Here is a 24,338-nt window from a genome sequence, read left to right as displayed (position 1 = left end):
GAAATCTGCCAGCAACGCAGGAGACAGGACGTATGAGTTCGAGCCCTCGGTGGGGAAGACCCCTGGAGGAGGAAATGGTAGCCCACTCCACTCTTCCTGACTGGAAAATTCCGTAGGCAGACGAGCGTGGTGGGCTCCAGTCCAAAGGGTCGCGGAGTCGGACACGACTGAACACAGCAGCAGCAACTGGCGATTCTAATGCGAAGCCAGTGAGTGACTAATCTATATGCGCCTCACCCAAGCCTGCGAGTCGGCGGTTGGCTTCAGAGGCCTCGGTCTCTGGTCTCCTGTCTCCCTTCCCCCCGCAGAGGGAAGATTTGGGAACTGGCGGCGCAGGTCCAAAAAATGGCAGCGAAGACTACCCAGAGTCACCTAAAAGACTCCTCAATGGCTGTAAACGGCCATGCGGTCTATCTGCCCACTCCCCTCGACTAAGGCCACGAAGGAAAACCCGCAGCGGACGAATCTCACCTGAGCGGCTTCTTGGAGAGCGGACACACCAGGAACTCCAGCAAGGCCTGGTCGAAGGCGCGGGGCGGTTTCTCCGTCCTATCGCTCTTGTCCGCGGACTGCCGCGAGCTGGACGCGTGCAGACACCTCAGGGCGACCGCGGACGGCGGCGCGCGTGTCCCTCGCAGCGCTGACGCGAGCCGGGCGCACACTCCACTCAGCATGGTCTGGCAGCTGCGACCGAGCTTCTGCACGTCCTCGGCCACCCGGGCAGCTCTAATCGATACCGGTGAATCCAGCCCCCCCGGCCTGGCCCCGCCCCCCGGTGCTCTGGAAACGCTGTCCCCGACAGGTGGAGACGAGCGCTTTGGTTCCGAGGCCGCGACAGCTTTTTCCCACGACACCGCTTGGTAGTTGACAGGCTCCCGAGACTCTTGGAGCTGTTCCTGTGCGTTTGCAAATTAGAAAGAAAACCAATGCTTAAGTGGGGGTGACTTGAGTTTTCACCGGAGCCTGTCACAGAGTTGCCAAGAAGCAAGTGGCCGGACCTCAAAGTCACACAGTGACTCTTGGACCTACGCGGTTATCACCAAAATGAGATTTCAAGCACACTGTCATATTGGGTATGTTAAAAAACATTACTTTGTTTTTATGTAAATCTTTACCAAGGTTCCTATAACCTCTTTTTTTTTTAATTCTTTCATTAAAAAAAAAAAGAATCTGAAAAGATTGGCTTAGTCCTTTTAACCTCTAAGATGTCCAGATTCTTACCCTTGGGGAACTCACCCTGAACTCAGTGGATTAACAGTAGCGCAACTGATCTGCTTCTATAAATGAGCTTGGAAACTTCCAGAAGTCTACGTAACTGCGTCTGTTAGTTAAATGAGTGAACCATTCAATGGATTTTTCACCCCATGTCGGCTTCTTAGTCTCCAAGAAAATGACGCAGATTTGATCTGTTTCTTATAGTGTAGTAGATAAGTTCTTGGGCTCTGGGGTTCATAGTTTACTAGTTGTATGACTCCAGCAAATGCCCTAAGTCCTGCTTCCGTATTTGTATAATAAGATTAATAATTGTACATGCTTCACTTACCTAATTTAATCCCCATGTGCAAATGCATGCAAAGAGCATTTAGAAAATTAATTTTTGCCTGGGACAAATTAATTCTCAATGTTATCTACAATTATTTTTATTTTTCTCTATTCTTCCTAGTGCAGTGTACTAGGAGATTCTTCGTTACTCATCATTCTTTTCCCTCTTTTTTGGTAAATATTTAACCTTTTCTCATGTCATTGGGCTTTACCAAGTCACACTTGGAGTTCCTCAGAGGTAGAGGTGGGAGTGAGGAATATATAGACACAAATACAAGATTATATTTTCAAATTTCTCTTCTCTCAGCAATGTAAAAGTGAAGAAACTTTTATTTGCTTTTTCGCTCTTATTTTTGAAAATTCTTTACATTATTTGATACTCTGTTCACTAATGCTCAAAAGACTTCAACCTAGGCAGTTGTCAGGTATGTAGCCTTGCTGCTGCTGCTGCTGCTAAGTCGCTTCAGTCGTGTCCGACTCTGTGCGACCCCATGGACAGCAGCCCACCAGGCTCCCCCTTCCCTGGGATTCTCCAGGCAAGAACACTAGAGTGGGTTGCCATTTCCTTCTCCAATGCATGAAAGTGAAAAGTGAAAGTTAAGTCGCTCAGTCGTGTCCGACCCTCAGCAATCCCATGGACTGTAGCCCACCAGGCTCCTCCATCCATGGGATTTTCCAGGCAAGAGTACTGGAGTGGGGTGCCATTGCCTTCTATGTAGCCTTAAGAGGGCCTATTGTAAAGTCCCTATGTTACGGTCCCATTATTTCCTACTAGGGCAGTAGTAGGAATTAATTTTTCAGGTGTAGTTAGTTGATACCTAGGGAAGGAGTGAACTGTAGATAGGAGGGTGAAATATGGGGACACAGAGGTTGACTTCTGCCAGCACTGAATGATCTCAGGCCTGGCTGTGCTAGCCAGAACCTTGACCCCTGTTGGGTAGGGCCAGGCACCCATGCTTACAACAAGCTTCATTAGCTTCAATGCATCTCACATGGCTGATAGATTCTGATCAACTGGGTTTTCTAACAACTCGATGCACATGAGTTTGGGTGAACTCTGGGAGTTGGTGATGGACAGGGAGGCCTGGCCAGTGGCACCCCACTCCAGTACTCTTGCCTGGAGAATCCCATGGATGGAGGAGCCTGGTAGGCTACAGTCCATGGGGTCGCTAAGAGTTGGACATGACTGAGCAACTTCACTTTAATTTTTCACTTTCATGCATTGGAGAAGGAAATGGCAACCCACTCCAGTATTCTTGCCTGGAGAATCCCAGGGACAGAGGAGCCTGTTGGGCTGCCATCTAAGGGGTCGCACAGAGTCGGACACGACTGATGTGACTTAGCAGCAGCAGGGAGGCCTGGCGTGCTGCGATTCATGGGGTCGCAAAGAGTCGGACACGACTGAGCAACTGAGCTGAACTGAACCAGTTATAAGTTAATTTCAGTTTTCATCCACATAGAAGGTTTAAAGCAGATCAGTTTAATTTACACTAGTATTGGAAAAATGGAGAGTGACAGCAAAATATTGAAAATGTCTTCAAATTTGGAAGACTCCAAATCAACATCCAGTATTTAAAGAGCATCTGAGTGTGTAAAGCATTAGTCCAAACCATGTAACTATTAAGTTGTAAAATTTCCCTAAATAGCCCTTGATAATTAACTCATTTCTCTAACTCATTTCTGCATGTAGTATACAAAGCTGAAAACAGGTGACAGTATAGAATTGTAAAGTCATTGATGCTTTTTCCTGCTAGTGTGGCTATGATCATTCCTGTCAGTGAGATCTGGACTCAGGTACCATATTAGCTATGTGACCTTGGGAAATTCCCTGCCTCAATCTTAGCCTCTGTAAACTAGTATAATAATACTACTTACCTTATTAGAGTTGTTGAGGGGATTAAATAGAGCAATATTAATACAAGGAAAGCAGTTAGCGCAGGGGCTAGCACGGAGTACACATTTTAAAAATATTTATTTATTCATTTGTTTGCTTTTGGCTGTGTCGTGTCTTCGTTGCTGTGTGAGCTGTTCTCTAGTTGTGGCGAGTGGGGGCTACTCTCTGGTTGGGGTACTCAGGGCTCTCATTATGGTGGCTTCTCTTGTGGGGCACGGGCCCTAGGGCGTGCGGGCTTCAGTAGCTGCGGCTCCCGGGCTCTAGAGCCCAGGCTCAGTAGATGTGGTGCACACACTTAGTTGCTCCGCAGCGGGGGATCTTCCTGGGTCAGGGATCAAACCCATGGGCAGATAGATTCTTTACCACTGAGCTACCAGAGAAGCCCCAGAGTACACATTTAAAGAATGTTACCAGAGCAGCATAATCTCCTATTGTGAGGAAGCTGGAGAAAATTCTGATGAAAAAGGAAAGTATCGGGTACCACTGGGAATCCAAATTTATACTTTACAATATGGATAATATTGAAACACAACTCTTGGGTTATCATATATATTAAGGGAGTTAGAAAACATAGGCAGAGGTGAGGCTAGAGTATATATTTTAGTAAAGTCCCATAAATGCCAAATTTGGGGCATTGATATTTGGGAATCTCTGATTCAGAGAGAGAGAGAAGTTAAAATCACTTTTCCACTAGATGGCATCAATCAATATTTGAACTAACAGTTGTTCCTGCTTATACTTTTATTTCTGTGATTACAAATTTGTCTTTATTTTGCCAGTTGTTTCCTAAATTTGAAGACATGTATTTAGGCATAAAGGGTCGGACATGACTGAGCGACTGAACAACAACAAAAATTTTAGGAACAAAAGTCACAAAAATTTTATTAGTAAGTTACAATTGTAATGAGTTCATTAAAATCAAAGGTCTGACAGATAAATGTACAAAAAGTATGAAAAAAATCACAATTGAGAAAAATATTTGATCAATAAACACATAATTATTCATCCTCAGTAGTAATGTAAGTTTCAAACATCAAAGAAGTTTCCATTTCTCACCTATAAAATTATAAATATTTTAGAAATGTAATTAATATTTGCCTTTCAATTATTAATTTATTGAGTGCCCACTATGTAGCAGATACTGTCAGAGTTCTCCAGAGAAACAGAAATTGATTCTGTTGTGTGTGTATATGTGTGTGTATGTGTGTGTGTATACAGGGAAGAGATTATTATGAGGAATTGGCTCACATGATTATGGAAACTGAGAGGCCCAGGAAAGCCAGTGGTGAAATCCAATCTAAATCCCTGAAGGCTTGAGGGCCAGAGGAATGGATGGTGTAAATCCTAGTCCAAGGGCAGGAGAAGACAGATGTTTGAGCTCAAGCAGCCAGGTGGGAAGCAAAAGGCAGGAAATCCTCCTTCCTCCTTCTTTTTGTTCTATTCAGACCTTCAATGGATTGAATGATGCCCATCCACATTGCAGTGAGCTATGTATTTTCCTGAGTCTACTGATGCAAATGCTAATCTCATCCGTACCTCACAGACATACCCAGAAATAATGTCTAACCTGGGCAACCCTTGACCCAGTCAAGTTGACACAAAAAGTTAGTATCACACTGCTCTAGAGGCTGGAGCTATCCTCTGCATACACTGTAATACAGTTTTTGAAAATAAAAACTCATCACAATACCAAAATGATTATTAAGTATAAGTGAAAAAAGAAGGATACTAATTTTATTCATGAGAACAATTATTTTTTATTGTTTTATTTTAACACCAGAAACATTATGTATTGGCGTTTAGCTGATTAACAATGTTGTGATAGTTTCAGGTGAACAGTGAAGGGCCTCAGCCATACATATGCATGTATCCATTCTCCCACAAACCCTGCTCCCATCCAGGCTGGAACATAACATTGAGCAGAGTTCCATGTGTTATGCAGTAGGTTTTTGCTGGATATCCATTTTAAATATAGCAATGTATACATAACCTTCCCAAAGTGCCCCCACCCTGGCAACCATGAATGTGTTTTCTAAGTCTGTGAGTCTCTTTCTGTTAGTACAATTATTTTTTTTTAACCAAGAGTTTAGGGATAGAAAGAAAGAATAAAAATCAATTATTGATTGTCATTAGGTTGTTGGGATATTAGTGAATTGTTCTTTCATTGTTTTTCTCTTTTAAATTGTTTCTTTAATAAAGTAGTTTTAAACTATAAACATTACCATTTAATATTTGAGGTTAATCATTGATAGATGTGTATCTTATTTCAAAACTATTGATTCAGTCAATGAATATTTATTAAGCACTTTCTGTATTCTCAGTATTATAATAGGAGGTAAAAGAAGAGGCATAAAAATATGAAAGATATGATCCAAATTATGGACTTAATAAGTTCATGATCTTAAGGGCAGTATATTGCATAGGATAAAGTTAACTAAAAAACCTGGTTTATACATGATGCATTTTTATGTATTTATTCAGCATTTGTTGAATTTGTATTGTGCATCAGGTACACAAAGAAGGGAGTGATACCTGTGCCTGATGGAAGGGCTGAGGGAGTATCAGTAAAGTATGGGTTTTATAGACTATCAAATTACGTACTTAGGTCTCAGGAGACACCCATTTTAGCCCCTTTTATAATCTCTCTTAATCCATGAAAACAGATTTTAATTTTGCAGTGAGGATATAGATGGTTACTGGCAGGGATGAGTATGATCAGCTTCCATGTTTTCTCAGTAGTAAAGAATCCACCTGCCAATGCAGCACATGCAAGTTTGATTCCTGGGTTGGAAAGATCCCCTGGAGGAGGGCATGACAACCTATTCTCGTATTCTTGCCTGGGAAATTCCATGGACAGAGGACCCTTGTGGGCTGTAGTTCATTGGGTCTCAAGAGTTGGGTACAACTTACAACTGAAAGTTGTACCTAGCCTAGAGGAGCTATCCCATGTTGAAGGTCAGGAAGGGCGGTGGTGAGGAGATACCCCTCATCCAAGGTAAGGAGCAATGGCTGCGCTTTGCTGGAGCAGCCGTGAAGAGATACCCCACATCCAAGGTAAGAGAAACCCAAGTAAGACGGTAGGTGTTGCAAGAGGGCATCAGAGGGCAAACACACTGAAACCATACTCACAGAAAACTAGTCAATCTAATCACACTAGGACCACAGCCTTGTCTAACTCAATGAAACTAAGCCATGCCCGTGGGGCAACCCAAGCTGGGTGGGTCAAGGTGGAGAGATCTGACAGAATGTGGTCCACTGGAGAAGGGAATGGCAAACCACTTCAGTATTCTTGCCTTGAGAACCCCATGAACAGTATGAAAAGGCAAAATGATAGGATACTGAAAGAGGAACTCCCCAGGTCAGTAGGTGCCCAATATGCTACTGGAGATCAGTGGAGAAATAACTCCAAAAAGAATGAAGGGATGGAGCCAAAGCAAAAAGAATACCTAGCTGTGGATGTGACTGGTGATAGAAGCAAGGTCTGATGCTGTAAAGAGCAATATTGCATAGGAACCTGGAATGTCAGGTCCATGAATCAAGGCAAATTGGAAGTGGTCAAAGAAGAGATGGCAAGAGTGAATGTCGACGTTCTAGGAATCAGCGAACTGAAATGGACTGGAATGGGTGAATTTAACTCAGATGACCATTATGTCTACTACTGCATGCAGGAATCCCTCAGAAGAAATGCAGTAGCCATCATGGTCAACAAAAGAGTCCGAAATGCAGTACTTGGATGCAATCTCAAAAACGACAGAATGATCTCTGTTCGTTTCCAAGGCAAACCATTCAATATCACAGTAATCCAAGTCTATGCCCCAACCAGTAACGCTGAAGAAGCTGAAGTTGAACGGTTCTATGAAGACCTACAAGACCTTTTAGAACTAATACCCAAAAACAATGTCCTCTTCATTATAGTGGACTGGAATGCAAAAGTAGGAAGTCAAGAAACACCTGGAGTAACAGGCAAATTTGGCCTTGGAATATGGAATGAAGCAGGGCAAAGACTAATAGAGTTTTGCCAAGAAAATGCACTGCTCATAACAAACACCCTCTTCCAGCAACATAAGAGAAGACTCTACATATGAACATCACCAGATGGTCAACACCGAAATCAGATTGCTTATATTCTTTGTAGCCAAAGATGGAGAAGCTCTATACAGTCAGCAAAAACAAGACCAGGAGCTGACTGTGGCTCAGACCATGAACTCCTTATTGCCAAATTCAGACTTAAATTGAAGAAAGTAGGGAAAATCACTAGGCCAGGTATGACCTAAATCAAATCCCTTATGATTATACAGTGGAAGTGAGAAATAGATTTAAGAGCCTAGATCTGATAGATAGAGTGCCTGATGAACTATGGAATGAGGTTCGTGACATTGTACAGGAGACAGGGATCAAGACCATCCCCATGGAAAAGAAATGCAAAAAAGCAAAATGGCTGTCTGGGGAGGCCTTACAAATAGCTGTGAAAAGAAGAGAAGCGAAAAGCAAAGGAGAAAAGGAAAGTTATAAACATCTGAATGCAGAGTTCGAAAGAATAGCAAGAAGAGATAAGAAAGCCTTCTTCAGCGATCAATGCAAAGAAATAGAGGAAAACAACAGAATGGGAAAGACTAGAGATCTCTTCAAGAAAATCAGAGATACCAAAGGAACATTTCATGCAAAGATGGGCTCGATAAAGGACAGAAATGGTATGGACCTAACAGAAGCAGAAGATATTAAGAAGAGATGGCAAGAATACACAGAAGAACTGTACAAAAAAGATCTTCACGACCCAGATAATCACAATGGTATGATCACTGACCTAGAGCCAGACATCCTGGAATGTGAAGTCAAGTGGGCCTTAGAAAGCATCACTATGAACAAAGCTAGTGGAGGTGATAGAATTCCAGTTGAGCTATTCCAAATCCTGAAAGATGATGCTGTGAAAGTGCTGCACTCAATATGCCAGCAAATTTGGAAAACTCAGCGGTGGCCACAGGACTGGAAAATGACAGTTTTCATTCCAATCCCAAAGAAAGGCAATGCCAAAGAATGCTCAAACTACTGCACAATTGCACTCATCTCACACACCAGTAAAGTAATGCTCAAGATTCTCCAAGCCAGGCTTCAGCAATATGTGAACCATGAACTTCCTGATGTTCAAGCTGGTTTTAGAAAAGGCAGAGGAACCAGAGATCAAATTGCCAACATCCGCTGGATCATGGCAAAAGCAAGAGAGTTCCAGAGAAACGTCTATTTCTGCTTTATTGACTATGCCAAAGCCTTTGACTGTGTGGATCACAATCAACTGTGGAAAATTCTGAAAGAGATGGGAATACCAGACCACCTGATCTGCCTCTTGAGAAATTTGTATGCAGGTCAGGAAGCAATAGTTAGAACTGGACATGGAACAACAGACTGGTTCCAAATAGGAAAAGGAGTACGTCAAGGCTGTATATTGTCACCCTGTTTATTTAACTTATATGCAGAGTACATCATGAGAAATGCTGGACTGGAAGAAACACAAGCTGGAATCAAGATTGCCAGGAGAAAAAGCAATAACCTCAGATATGCAGATGACACCACCCTTATGGCAGAAAGTGAAGAGGAACTCAAAAGCCTCTTGATAAAAGTGAAAGAGGAGAGTGAAAAAGTTGGCTTAAAGCTCAACATTCAGAAAATGAAGATCATGGCATCCAGTCCCATCACTTCATGGGAAATAGATGGGGAAACAGTGGAAACAGTGTCAGACTTTATTTTTCTGGGCTCCAAAATCACTGCAGATGGTGACTGCAGCCATGAAATTAAAAGACGCTTACCCCTTGGAAGGAAAGTTATGACCAACCTAGATAGCATATTCAAAAGCAGAGAGATTACTTTGCCAACAAAGGTTCGTCTAGTCAAGGCTGTGATTTTTCCTTTGGTCATGTATGGATGTGAGAGTTGGACTGTGAAGAAGGCTGAGCGCTGAAGAATTGATGCTTTTGAACTGTGGTGTTGGAGAAGACTCTTCAGAGTCCCTTGGAGTGCAAGGAGATCCAACCAGTCCATTCTGAAGGAGACCAGCCCTGGGATTTCTTTGGAGGGAATGATGCTGAAGCTGAAACTCCAGTACTTTGGCCACCTCATGTGAAGAGTTGACTCATTGGAAAAGACTCTGATGCTGGGAGGGATTGGCGGCAGGAGGAGAAGGGGACGACAGAGGATGAGATGGCTGGATGGCATCACTGACTCGATGGACGTGAGTCTGAGTGAACTCTGGGAGTTGGTGATGGACAGGGAGGCCTGGCGTGCTGCAATTCATGGGGTCGCAAAGAGTCAGACAGGACTGAGCGACTGATCTGATCTGATCTGATCTGATCTACAACTGAATAACAACAACAACAACCATCAAGACTATACAGCAACTCAGATAAGAAAGAATGATATGGATTTGAGTTGATATTGAGGAAAGTGAAGTTGCTCAGTATGTCCGACTCTTTGAGACCCCATGGACTGTAGCGTGCCAGGCTCTTCCATCCATGGAATTTTCCAGGCAAGGATATTGGAGTGGGTTGCCATTTCCTTCTCCAGGGGATTTTACCCTGCCAGGGATTAAACCCTGGTCTCCTGCACTGCAGGCAGACTCTTTACCGTCTGAGCCACCAGGGATATTGAAGGGCTACATGTTAAAATACATTTTTAACAGCTTCTATATATAAGCATCAGATTTCAAAACTGATTACAAAAATGTCCAGATTTGATCTTCAGCTTAAAAGTTCAGCATAAGGGGAGGGGGAAAAAAAAAAAAAAGTTCAGCATAAGTAGGGAATGCAAACATGTGAAAAGCAGAATAGTATTTCTTAAACTCTCAACAGGACTATTTTGTTCTTTAAAATATTTTTTATACATATTTTGAAATATTTAAAAAATAAGAGGTCATTAAAACAAATGTATCAAAGAGAAAGTGACCAGATAAGCAATTCCTCATAATAATTTATCTACTTAGAATAAAGGAAGTCAAGGAAAAATGGCAGAAAGTTCTTTCCAACTTGGCTTTAAATAGGAATAGTGGTAGTGCCCATCTGTGCTGGGTACTTGGGCCCTCCCTACCTCCATTTCACCCTCCTAGTTGGAGAAATTGGAAAGCTAAAGGTACATTTTCCAAAAAAATCAAAGTACACTTTCCAGACTCTTGCAACTAGGCTTGTGGGTGTGCCCACACATGAGATTTGAAACAGGCTGAAGCAAGCTGCCTGCAGAAGGGAGTGCTGACAAGTGGGTTGCATGGGCTTTGCATGGGCTGACTCCATGTTTGTCTCTGAACAGATCTCAAATATGAGACAGCTGTGGCAGCAATAGCAGTTGTTGCAGCAGAGTTTTCTGCGCCCCGGATCACAGCTATGAGGGTGTGACCTTAATGCCAAACCTCAGAGCAAGCCCCCTATTTCTGCTCTTCCTGCTCTTCAAATGAATTTATAAGCATGGATTTCACTATTTTAAATTCCTTTATATTGGAAATACCTAGAATAATTTATTTTTCCCATCCTGAATCCTGAGTGATAAACTATGGCAGAGTGTTGATATAAGAATATAACATAATAATATATGTAAATCACTTAGAACAGGACCTGACACTTTGTACTCAATATATGGTAGTTATTAAAATTTTTATCAGGAATGAGTTAAAAATGCAAAGAACAATGTAGGTCAGAGGTTGAAAACTATGGCTTGAGGGCCAAATCGAGCCCACAACTATTTTCGTAAATAAAGAAGTTTTATTAGAACCCAGCTACTATCATTTGTTTACATGTTGTCTGTGGCTGCTTTCATTCTTCAAGGTCACAGTTCCAACAGAAACAATCAACTACAAAGCCTAAAGTATTGACTCTCTGGCCCTTTACAGAAAATATTTGCTTGCCCCTGATCAGAGCTATGAAAAAGAGTGAGGAGTATGAGGATTAGGAAGCATCGTGAAAACTGTCATCCTCTTGACAAGAGCTGTCATGGCTGGGAAAAACCGTTTGGGAAGTTTTCTTTCTGCAAAGGTTCAAAGTAGAGCATTAAGGAGTGGGGAGGATACGGTACATGCAAAATTCTGATTTTATAGATAAAAATTGGAGGGATCAAAGGAGGCAAAACCGATGTCACCCGAGGCCTCAGCAAGTAATTTGGTAGCATTCATAGTATGGACCCTAGCCATTTCCTAAGGTTTGCTTCTGGATCATGCAACCCAACCAGAAGTCTGTGTTACTTCTTTCATACCCAACTGGTCCCTAGTTCTTACAGTTTGTTTCTTCATAAATTCTCTGGCATTCACTCACTTTGATCTTCATAGTCACTGTTTGAATCCATGCCTCAGATATTTTAAAAGTGTGGTTAACTGAATATAGTCCTAAATTCCTTGTTTTTTAATTTTTCTCCTTTAAAATTCAGGTTTAGAAACTTTCTCTGTTTCTTTCTCATTGGCAACTGTGTTAAAATGTTCACAGAAAGAAAAATTATTTATGCTTGACTTACTACTTTTCAAAAGATTCACTGACACATCATTATCGCCCAAAGTCCATAGTTTACCTTAGGATTCACTCTTGGTGTTGTACAGTCTGTGGATCTGGGCAAATGTATAGTGGCATGTACACTTCCCAAGTGGCTCAGTGGTAAAGAATCTGCCTGCCAGTGCAGGAAATGTAGGAGATGTGGGTTTGATCCCTGGATTGGGAAGATCCCTGGAGAAGGAAATGGCAGCCCATTCCAGTATTCTTGCCTAAAAAATCCTGTGAACAGAGGAGCCTGGTGGAATTCAGTCCATGGGGTCACGAAGAGTTGAATGACACTGAGCAGCCGAGCACACAGACACGCATAATGGCGTGTTCACACCACTGTAGTATCGTACAGAGTTTCTCCACTGCCCTAAAATTCCTCTTTGTTCCACCTACTTTTATGTTTGATTTTAAAGTTCTATAGTGTTTTCAATTTTAACTACGTGTCTTAGCTTTTTTATCTTTTCTTTACTCCTTTTCTCCCTCTTGCTGTATACCTCCTCCCCCTCCTCCCACTCCTTTCTTCCCCATTTCCTTCCTGCTGCTGGATACATATGATCCATATCATCTGACAGCACTTTTCAGACTTGAATGTGCATATGAGTCACCTGGGTATCTTGTTAAAATGCAAACCCTGATTCGGTATGACTGAGATCATACTGAATAGGAAGTTTGAAATCCTCATGTCTTAAAAGCTTCCAGATGATGCTACTGACTTTCAGATCACACTTTCAGTAGCAAAAATTTCGAACACTGATTCTCAAACTGGGATGATTTTGGCCTCCAGAGGACACTTGGCAATGTTCTAGAGACATCTTTGTTACAGCTGAGGTGGTGCTACTGGGTAGAGTCCAGGAATGCTGCTAAACATCTTACATCTTATGCATAAGATAGTCCCTCACAACAAAGAATTATCTCAACCTAAAGGTTAATAGTGCTAAGGCCAAGAACCCTGCTCTAGAATGATCTTAAACACTGTAAATACCCGATGTGTATCTTTTATGACTCTAACAGGTTTTCTTGCGAGTTTTTTTTTTGGAGGTGGTGGTAGGGTTAATTGGTAGGAAAAAGCTTTCCAGGTTGCTCCCCGTGAGGCCTTATAGGTTCCCTCTTCTAAGCCAGCTTCTGAAAGGGTTTTTTACATAATATCAAGAAGAATTTTTTTCTTTCAAAAGTCTCCTGCTGCTGCTGCTAAGTTGCTTCAGTTGTGTCCGACTCTGTGCAACCCCACAGATGGCAGCCCACTAGGCTCCTCTGTCCCTGGGATTCTCCAGGCAAGAATACTGGAGTGGGTTGACATTTCCTTCTCCGATGCAGGAAAGTGAAAAGTGAAAGTGAAGTCGCTCAGTCGTGTCTGACTCTTAGTGACCCCATGGACTGCAGCCCACCAGGTTCCTCCATTCATGGGATTTTCCAGGCAAGAGTACTGGAGTGGGGTGCCATTGCCTTTTCTGATGTACTCTGCATATAAGTTAAATAAATAGGATGACAGTATATAGCCTTGACATATTCCTTTCCCAATTTTGAACCAGTCCATTGTTCCATGTAAGGTTCTAATTGTTACTTCTTGACCTGCATTTAGGTTTCTCAGGAGACAGGTAAGGTGATTTGGTATTCCCATCTCTTTAAGAATTTGCCAGTTTGTTGTGATTCACGCAGTCAAAGGCTTTAGTGTAGTCAATGAAGCAGAAATGGATGTTTTTCTGGAATTCCCTTGCTTTCTCTGTGATCCAAAGGATGTTGGCAGTTTGATCTCTGGTTCCTCTGCCTTTTCTAAATCCAGCTTGAACATCTGGAAGTTCTCATTTTATGTACTGCTCAAGCCTATCTATCTTGAAGGATTTTGAGCATTACCTTGCTAGCATGTGAAGTTAACAGAATTGTATGGAAGCCTGAGTATTCTTTGGCATTGCCTTTCTTTGGGACTGGAATGAAAACTGGCCTTTTCCAGTCCTGTGGCCACTGCTGAGTTTTCCAAATTTGCTGGTGTATTGAGGGCAGCACTTTAACGGCATCATCTTTGCTCTTCCAATTTGTTAGAGTTTTTCATGGTATTAACATGATTTGAAAAGCCTTGTAATCCTAGAAAAGGATGAAGAAAAATTAAGGCAGCAACTTTATAAGCTTGAAATATATGACCTTATATGGCTTTTGCATTATTCATATTTATTGGTGCTTTTTGGAGTCTTAGAAAACAGCTGAAGTGATTCTTAAAATGATAATCAATAGATGTTTTACGCTATGTGTGTTTCCTGAGAATCTTCAGATTGTATAAATCAAATAGTCAATGATGTAAATAGTAATGAACCTTAAAAGAAGCCTTTGCCTGTATTTAGGTGAGCAAGATGGGAACTGGCTCTAAGAATCTTCACTCTGACTATAGGAAGCTATGTTTTCCATGGTTGAAGAGATTTGGGAATTATTTGACTCTCCAGCAACACAGCCCACACGAAAGACTTATTGCCTATGAAAAATATGATGATTTTACTAGAATCATGATTAAATGAAAATAAAAGTATTTTTATGTAAACTATGGTCACAATTCCAAGTTTTCGAAAGCCTGCTTTTCCTGGTTTTCTCACCTGTCAGGCATCTCTGGATGACTCATAGCCCAACATTGAACTTCCCACCAGACACTTATCATGTGGCCTGCCAGCGCCCGGGGCACACACAGCCTTGGGATTCATTCTGCTCTGGTTTCTTCTTGCTTTCTTTCCACATTTTAAAACAGTGTTTAGACTTGTCTCTGAGGATATTTTCTTTTAATGTAACGGACTCATCGAAACATAATTTACTCACCAACTTATATTAATAGAATTCATAAACTGAAAAATGTTATATAAGGTGACTAAATCAGACAGAATGATCCTCTTAAAGTTAATATCTCACTCCCCCCCAACTCTCCCTCCTCTTTGCTAAACTTAGTAAATGATACCAACACCCCCTGCATCACCTGGGCCCCAGAACTGCAGTCATCCCATGCTGCTCCCTTCCGTACCACCCACATGCAATCGGTCACCAGTTCCTATCATTTGCATCCCTTAATCTAGGTCCTCATGACTTCTGTCCTAGTTTTCAACAGGTCCTGCCTCCAGTCTTTTCTTTTTTCAATTCAGTGTTGCCAAAATATTCTTTTAATGTAAAAATATAATATATATATATATAAACAATACAATTAGTATATATATTTAATTAATAGATTAATTTTTTAGAGTAATTTTAAGTTCACAGCAAAATTGAGTGATAAGTACAGAGAGTTCCTATATATCCCTTCTCCAAAAAACATACACAGCCTCCTCCACTATTACCATCCCCTACCAGAGTAGCACATTTATTGGAATCAATGAACCTACATTGACTTATTATTATCACCCCAAATCCATAGTTTTTAATAGGATTCACTGTTGGTGTACATTTCATGTGTATGTGCTTAGTGCTCAGTTGTGACCGACTCATTTGAACAAATGTGTAATGACAAGTATCTACCATTATATTAATAGTATCACACAAAGTATTTTCACTGCCCTAAAAATCACCTGTGCTTCACTTGCTAATCCTTCCCCAAAGCCCCTGGCAACCCCTGAATTTTTTTTTAATGTCTCTATAGTTTTGCCTTTTCCTGAATGTCATATAGTTGGAATCATAGTATGTAGCCTTTTCAAATTGACATCTTTCACTTAGCAGTATGCATTTAAGGTTTTATTTTTATGCACTGATAGCTCATTTCTTTTTACAATATTTTTCAATAAAATATTGAAAAATATTTTATTTTCTGGATGTACCATGGTTTGTTTATCCATTCACTTACTGAAGGTCATCTTGGTAGCTTCCAAGTTTTGGCAATTATGAATAGAGCTTCTGTAAACATTCTTGTGCAAGTTTTTTTGTGGACATAAGTTTTTAACTCATTTGGGTAAATACCAAGGAATGTGATTGCTGGATCATATGGTAAGAATATATTTAGTTTTGTAAGAGATTGCCAAACTGTTTTCTAAAGTGGCTGTGTCATTTTGCATTCCCATCAGCAGTGAATGAGAGTTCTCATTACTTTACATCCTTGTCAGTATCTGGTGTTGTCAATGTTTTTGATTTTTGCTATTCTAAGAGGTATGTAGTAGTATCTCATTACTTTAATTTGCAATTCCCTAATCCAGGAGTTGGTGATGGACAGGGAGGCCTGGCGTGCTGCAATTCATGGGGTTGCAAAGAGTTGGACACGACTGAGCGACTGAACTGAACTGAATGATATATGAAGTTGAGCATCTTTTCATGTTTTTTGCCATCTATATGTCACCTTTGGTGAGATATCTGTTGGAATCTTTTGCTCATTTTTAAATTGAGTTGTTCATTTTAAATTGAGTTGTTGAGCTCTAAGAATTCTTTTAAAATTTTAGATAACAGTCCACTCTCGAATATGTCTTTTGTAAATATTCTCCCCCAGTCTGTGGCTCATCTGCTCATTCTTTTCATATGTATTTTTTGTATATGATAGTAAATGAAAGTTTAGAATCCTGAGACAGGTATAAATTAGGAATATTTTTTTCCCTTAAGGGAAAAGATCTTTTATTTTTACTCAAAATATTCTTTGGTATCCAACATCTATTTTCTGCACTCATTCCCTAATTTTCTGATTGCAAGGCTTCTCTCCCTCATTGTTAAACCCTTTCAAAGATATGAACAGAGATTTTTGGCCATTTGTCACCCGATTTATGAGAAGTAAACAAAAAAGAGATGCACCCAAGGTCAAGCACTGTTGTCTTGGCTGAGCCACTATTTTTCTGCAAGATAATTGAAGTCATGACGTTCAATTACAGCTTGAACTTTCTCATTTGGCACATTGAGAGTGAATCCCCTCCAATCTCTTACAGTGATATTGCAAACTAGAAAGAATGCAAGTCTTTCTCATGTTAGAGTGTAAGATATACGTTCAAGATGGCAGAGTAGAAGGATGTGCGCTCATCTCCTTCTGCAAGAGCACCAAAAGCTGTTGAACAACCATCAACAGAGGGACACTGAAACCTACCAAAAAAGATACCCCACATCCAAAGACAAAGAAGTTGCAATGAGATGGTAGGAGGGGCACTACCGTGATAAAATCAAATCTCATACTTGCCAAGTGGGTGACCCACAAATTGGAGAACAATAATAACAAAGATGTTCTCCCAATATTGTGAAGGTTTGGAACCCCACATCAGGCTTCCCAGCATGGGGACCTGACAAAGGGCCTGGGAATCCCCAGGAAATCTGACCTTGAAGACCAGCAGGATTTGATTATGAGACTCCCACAGGAATGGGAGAAACAGACTCCAGCCTTGGAGGGCACAGACAAAACCTTGGACACACCAAGACTTAGAGGAAAGGAGCAGCGACTCAATAGGAAATGGAACAAAAACTACCTGTTAGTGTTGGAGGATCTCCTGTGGGGGAGGGGGTTGGCAGAGACTCACCACAGGGATGGTGTGGGGTGGACAGGGAGCGACTGGCAGCAGCTGTCTGCAAGGGGCGCCTTTGATGAAAATCCTCCTGAAGCTTGCCATTAACCTGACCTTAGAGGATTGGGTCGACTCAGGCAAAAAAGCTACCAGGTAGGGATAGAAACCACACCAGATAATTGAGTTCAAGCTTTATTGAGCAAGACCCTGCCCACCAGAGCAAGACCCAGGTTTTCCCACCACCAGTCCCTCCCATCAAGAAGCTTACACAAGCAGCTTAGCCTCCTGCATCAGAGGGCAGACAGAAGAAGCAAGAAGAACCACAATCCCACATCAACTAAACAAAACCACATTACAGAAAGTTAATCAGCATGAAAAAGCAGAAAGTTATATCCCAGATGAAGGGGCAAGATAAAACCCCAGAAAAAGAACTAAATGAAATGGAGATAGGCAACCTTCCAGAAAAAGAATTCAGAAAAATGATAGTGAATTTGCTTCAGGATCTCAGAAAAAGAATGGAGGCAAAGATTGAGAAGGTGCAAGAAATGTTTACCAAAGACCTACAAGAATTAAAGAACAAACCAAAATGAATAATACACTAGAAGGAATTCATAGCAGAATAACTGAGGCAGAAGAACGAATAAATGACCTGGAGGACAGAATGGTGGATATCATTGCCACAGAACAGAATATAGAAAACAGAATGAAAAGAAATAAAGACAGCCTAAGAGACCTCTGGGACAACATTAAATGTATGAACATTTGCATTTTAGGGGTCCCAGAAGGAAAATAGAGAGAGAAAGGACCTGAGAAAATATTTGAAGAGATAATAGCAGAAAACTTCCCTAACATGGGAAAGGAAATAGTCAACCAAGTCAGGGAAGCACAGAGAGTCCCAGGCAGGATAAACCCAGGGAGGAGCATATCAAGACACATAGTAATCAAACTGACAAAAATTAAAGACAGAGATAAAATATAAAAAGTAACAAGGGAAAAACAACAAATAACATACAAAGGAACTCCCATCAGGCTATCTGCTGATTTCTCAATAGAAACTCTACAAGCCAGAATGGCATGATATATTTAGAATGATGAAAGGAAAGAACCTACAAACAAGAATATTCTATCCAGCAAGACTCAGATTTGATGGAGAAATCAAAAGCTTTCCAGGGGAGCAAAAGTTAAAGGAATTCAGCACCACCAAACCAGCTTTACAACAAATGCTAAAGGAACTTCTCTAGGCAGAAAAGAAGAGAAGGAAAAGCCCCACCTACAGAAAGTAAACCCCAAACAATTAAGAAAATGGTAATAGGATCATATATATCAATGATTACCTTAAATATGAATGGATTAAATGCACCAACCGAAAGACAGACTGGCTGAGCAGATGAAAACATGTGTATGTATGCATTTCCACTTAACACATCACTCTGTCTGACCCCCCAGAATGTATCTAATTATTTTACATTGTTAGGTTAATCATGCTCCCATTATGGCTTGCAGTTGTAATTATCTTTAATTTTTTATCTGGCTATTGATTGTGAAAACTGATAAACATCTTTTACTATTGCGATTATGTAATTATTACTCACTTAATGTCACTCCCCTGTTGGCTCAGACAGTAAAGCATCTGCTTACAATGCGGGAGACCCAGGTTTGATCCCTGGGTCTGGAAGATCCCCTGGAGAAGGAAATGGCAACCCACTCCAGTATTCTTGCCTGGAAAATCCCATGGACAGAGGAGCCTAGTAGGCTACAGCCCTTAGGGTCGCAAAGAGTTGGACACAACTGAGCAACTTCACTTTCTCACTTTCACTCACTTAATACCATTGTATAATGATTGGTCAACAGAAAAATTGTAGACGTCTATATCACCAAAACTACCATTTAATAGAAAATCCTGTAATCACTTTTTAAAATCCAGATGTATATCAGAATTAGCTTGAAATTTTTTGAAAAATACAAATGTCCAAGTATTGCTTTTTTTTTTTTTTTGGCCAGAGGTTCAGATATGTTTCTAATGAGCAGTCATGTTTAAAAATAACTGGACTGTATGAGGATCTTTTACTTTTATCTAGTTTGTTTTCTATTTCATATTCAATGCTCCCATTTCATTTAGTTTTGTTTTCCAATTTATTCATCTCTTTTTTTTTAATGTTCTTTCTCAAGCCTTTATCAAGTGTTGTAGAAAAGCTTTTGTATACATACATATAAATAATATGTATAATATATATATTTAAGAATATTTAAGAATTTCTGCCTAACTAAAAATTTATGACATTTTGATTCCCCTTGTTTGACTTAACATGAGTAGAATGCTAGGTTTCTAATTTAAAAAATAGATATGCAACAAGCAACAAAAGTTTACTGTATAGCACAGGGAACTATAGTCAAGATCTTATAATAACCTATAATGAAAAATAATTTGAAAAATAACATATGTGTATAACTGAATCACAAATACAAAAAGGAATTCTACTTTTTGAAATTTAGAATTTTTATCTTTTTGCCAGTTTTTCTAAATGTCTTATGGACATCTAATAACATGTGAGATACAAAATTTAAAATATATTTGTGTAAGATATGAATATAAATTATGGATCTATTATATTTAAATTATTAATGGCATCATTCACAATGCTCCTATTATTTTTTCTGCATTTGATAAAATAGTCTCAGAGATGTTAATATGTCTTACTATGATTATATTGTTTTTCTTTTCCCTTATATTTCTTCTGATTTTTGCTTTGTGTATCTTTGTTTCTTTGTTGTTAAGGTGTCTAATAGTTTATAATGTCTATCTTTTTTGTGAATTGTACCTTTTATCATTAAAAATATTCATCTTTGTTTCATTTTAAATAAATAAATAAATTTAAAATAGGAGTGTAAGATATAAAGATAGCAGAACATCCCATTCTTTGTTCCATTCCCTTGTTATATTAATAATTAACAAAATCATCTTATGGGAATGGAATGACCTAGTTCAATGTACCTTGCTTTTATGTGATAGTTTAACAAGTTAGGTATTCACAGATGCAGACAAATGCCAAGAACTCACAACCACACTTCCATAGGATTGTGCAAAGTTTTTCTGGCACAGTGGCTTATGAGGCTTTCCAGGTACTGGCCTCCGCCTGTCTTTAGCCTTTTTTCTCAGTGTGGCCACTCCCCATCCTGGAGTCAGCCATTCTGGATTGTTTGCTATCTCACTAATATACTGTTCTACAGCTTCATGTCTAGTACCAGTACCCTGACTTATGTTGCTAAAAATTATGTCAAGATTAGAAAAGAGTTTTATGTGTTTAGAATTTCTCTAAACTGAAACAGAAAAGTTAATTATGCTGTGTTTTGGGGGGTTTTTTTTGGTGGTACTAGAAGGAGTATTGTATGAGATTTTTCTTCTTATTTTAGACTTTTATAAAGGTTATAAAAATAGAACAAAGAATACTCTCATTTAGATTTCCTAAATTAATAGGTTTCAATAGCTAGATTTAAAAAAAACTAAAAGTAACTTGCAGACCTAAGGCTTAAACACTTCAAAACAAAAGACATTAACTTATGTCACCACAGTTTGATAATCAAAATCAGGAAATTGGTATTGATATATTATTGTATAACATACGGATTTCATACCATTTTTGCCAGTTGTCCCATGTAGCGAAAAAATTACTAGAAAAAAGCATTCTAGTCCAGGATCCAATCCAGGATCAAACACTGCATTTAGCTGTCATGTTTCATTTGTCTCTCTCTCTTTTTTTCATTTGTCTCTTTTAATTTGAAATAGTTGTTTCATCTTTTTTCTCTTTCATGATCTTTACATTATGAAGCTTTCAGGCCAGTTAATTCACAGCAGGTTCATTCCTTGATTCGACTTGTCTGCTATTTCCTCATGATTAGATTTAGGTTATACATGTTGCCAAGAATACCACAGAGAGAGGCTTTGTCCTTCTCAGCGCATTAACCAAGAAGCATTACCAATGATGCTAACTCTAAACATTTTATTAAGGTGGTGCCTGCAAGTTGTCTCTGCTGTAAGTAACTTTTTCTCTATGTAATTAATAAATATTATATGGGCATGAGATTATATTTAAGGCTAAATAAAAGAGAGAGCACACATTTCCCTAAGTGATCTAATGGGAAATTATGTAGCCCTGTTATTTGACCTTCTTAGAGATTACATGTAAAAGCTAGAAAACTGTTTAAAAATTGCACTCTTCTGACACTTTCAGTGCTTTAGTCGCAGAATTTTTATGGAAACAAGATATAGCTCTTATTTCTACAGGGCTGAATATTAAAGCCTTAGGTAAACCAGAGTTCTGCATTCAGCAGCTCCTCAAGGGGATGAAGTTTGAATAGCAACAGAACTGTTGTTTCTATAATTCTGAATGCATTTGGCTCACTGTTGGATCACTGTTCAAAAACCTCTGACAGGAAGCTAATGTCCTAGGCTATTAGTCATACTTTACAGTCAAAAGAACAGATTTATATTGATGATAAAGTGATAAGTCCTAACTTTCAGTCTCTTTGTTTAACTCACGTATTTTTTTATGGAATGAGGTTCGTGACATTGTACAGGAGACAGGGATCAAGACCATTCGCATAGAAAAGCAATGCAAAAAAGCAAAATGGCTGTCTGGGGAGGCCTTACAAATAGCTGTGAAAAGAAGAGAAGTGAAAAGCAAAGGAGAAAAGGAATGATATAAACATCTGAATGCAGAGTTCGAAAGAATAGCAAGAAGAGATAAGAAAGCCTTCTTCAGCGATCAATGCAAAGAAATAGAGGAAAACAACAGAATGGGAAAGACTAGGGATCTCTTCAAGAAAATCAGAGATACCAAAGGAACATTTCATGCAAAGATGAGCTCGATAAAGGACAGAAATGGTATGGACCTAACAGAAGCAGAAGATATTAAGAAGAGATGGCAAGAATACACAGAAGAACTGTACAAAAAAGATCTTCACGACCCAGATAATCACAATGGTGTGATCACTCACCTAGAGCCAGACATCCTGGAATGTGAAGTCAAGTGGGCCTTAGAAAGCATCACTACGAACAAAGTTAGTGGAGGTGATGGAATTCCAGTTGAGCTATTCCAAATCCTGAAAGATGATGCTGTGAAAGTGCTGCACTCAATATGCCAGCAAATTTGGAAAACTCAGCAGTGGCCACAGGACTGGAAAATGTCAGTTTTCATTCCAATCCCAAAGAAAGGCAATGCCAAAGAATGCTCAAACTACCACAGAATTGCACTCATCTCACACGCCAGTAAAGTAATGCTCAAAATTCTCCAAGCCAGGCTTCAGCAATATGTGAACCATGAACTTCCTGATGTTCAAGCTGGTTTTAGAAAAGGCAGAGGAACCAGAGATCAAATTGCCAACATCCGCTGGATCATGGCAAAAGCAAGAGAGTTCCAGAAAAACATCTATTTCTGCTTTATTGACTATGCCAAAGCCTTTGACTGTGTGGATCACAATCAACTGTGGAAAATTCTGAAAGAGATGGGAATACCAGACCACCTGACCTGCCTCTTGAGAAATTTGTATGCAGGTCAGGAAGCAACAGTTAGAACTGGACATGGAACAACAGACTGGTTCCAAATAGGAAAAGGAGTACGTCAAGGCTGTATATTGTCACCCTGCTTATTTAACTTACATGCAGAGTACATCATGAGAAATGCTGGACTGGAAGAAACACAAGCTGGAATCAAGATTGCCAGGAGAAAAAGCAATAACCTCAGATATGCAGATTACACCACCCTTATGGCAGAAAGTGAAGAGGAACTCAAAAGCCTCTTGATGAAAGTGAAAGTGGAGAGTGAAAAAGTTGGTTTAAAGCTCAACATTCAGAAAACGAAGATCATGGCGTCCGGTCCCACCACTTCATGGGAAATAGATGGGGAAATAGTGGAAACAGTGTCAGACTTTATTTTTCTGGGCTCCAAAATCACTGCAGATGGTGACTGCAGCCATGAAATTAAAAGACGCTTACTCCTTGGAAGGAAAGTTATGACCAACCTAGATAGCATATTCAAAAGCAGAGAGATTACTTTGCCAACAAAGGTTCGTCTAGTCAAGGCTATGGTTTTTCCTGTGGTCATGTATGGATGTGAGAGTTGGACTGTGAAGAAGGCTGAGCGCTGAAGAATTGATGCTTTTGAACTGTGGTGTTGGAGAGGACTCTTGAGAGTCCCTTGGAGTGCAAGGAGATCCAACCAGTCCATTCTGAAGGAGATCAGCCCTGGGATTTCTTTGGAAGGAATGATGCTAAAGCTGAAACTCCAGTACTTTGGCCACCTCATGTGAAGAGTTGACTCATTGGAAAAGACTCTGATGCTGGGAGGGATTGGGGGCAGGAGGAGAAAGGGAAGACAGAGGATGAGATGGCTGGATGGCATCACTGACTCGATGGACGTGAGTCTGAGTGAACTCTGGGAGTTGGTGTTGGACAGGGAGGCCTGGCGTGCTGCAATTCATGGGGTCGCAAAGAGTCGGACACGGCTGAGCGACTGATCTGATCTGATCTGATGCTGAAACTGTATGGGTAATTTGATCCATGTTTACTCTTTTTTTCCAGAGCTATAAATCTAGCACAATAAATGGAATGTTTTTAAACTATTATTTCCAGTGGTATATAGGACCTATATATATATATTTATATATATATTTATATGTATGTATATTTATGACTTTCAATCATATGTTGAATAAAATTGGTGAAAGTAGGCATCCTTGTCTTGATCCTGATCTTAGAGGAAAAGCTTTCAGCTTTTCACCACTGAGTATGATGTTAGCGATGGACTTGTCATATATGGCCTTATTATGTTGAAATACATTTCTTTTGTACCAAATTTGCTGAGGTATTTTTTTTTAATCATAAAATGGTGTTGAATTTTGTCAAATGCCTTTTCTTTAATCTACTGAGATGATCATATGATTTTTATCCTTCATTCTATTACTGTATCACAT

At 39.9% G+C, this 24,338-nt stretch overlaps 1 protein-coding gene and 1 long non-coding RNA gene across 6 annotated transcripts in view; one reads left to right on the top strand and one right to left on the bottom strand.

The window, feature by feature from the left end:
* Window positions 1-771, bottom strand: part of PYURF (PIGY upstream open reading frame) — a 90,993-nt gene extending 90,222 nt beyond the window's left edge. For 3 of the 5 annotated variants that reach the window (XR_006552547.2, XR_006552549.2, XR_006641292.1), the window contains exon 1: window positions 472-770. Coding sequence is in view for 2 of the 5 variants with exons in the window: in XM_045166335.1 (XP_045022270.1) it covers window positions 472-674 (203 nt within the window). In the remaining 3 variants the exon portion in view is untranslated. Of the gene's footprint in view, window positions 1-471 lie in introns of all 5 variants that reach the window. The other 2 variants (XM_045166335.1, XM_006043258.4) reach the window with 2 other exon arrangements.
* LOC112586257 lies at window positions 752-16,654 on the top strand. Its single transcript, XR_003110719.3, has 2 exons — window positions 752-1,073; window positions 16,092-16,654. It is a non-coding gene; the product is annotated as an uncharacterized LOC112586257 (long non-coding RNA).
* The last annotated feature ends 7,684 nt before the right edge of the window (window positions 16,655-24,338 follow it).

Source organism: Bubalus bubalis, chromosome 7 (genome assembly GCF_019923935.1).
Source record: "Bubalus bubalis isolate 160015118507 breed Murrah chromosome 7, NDDB_SH_1, whole genome shotgun sequence".
In the NCBI taxonomy this organism is placed as follows: domain Eukaryota; kingdom Metazoa; phylum Chordata; class Mammalia; order Artiodactyla; family Bovidae; genus Bubalus; species Bubalus bubalis.
This window is presented reverse-complemented; position numbering and strand designations above follow the sequence as displayed.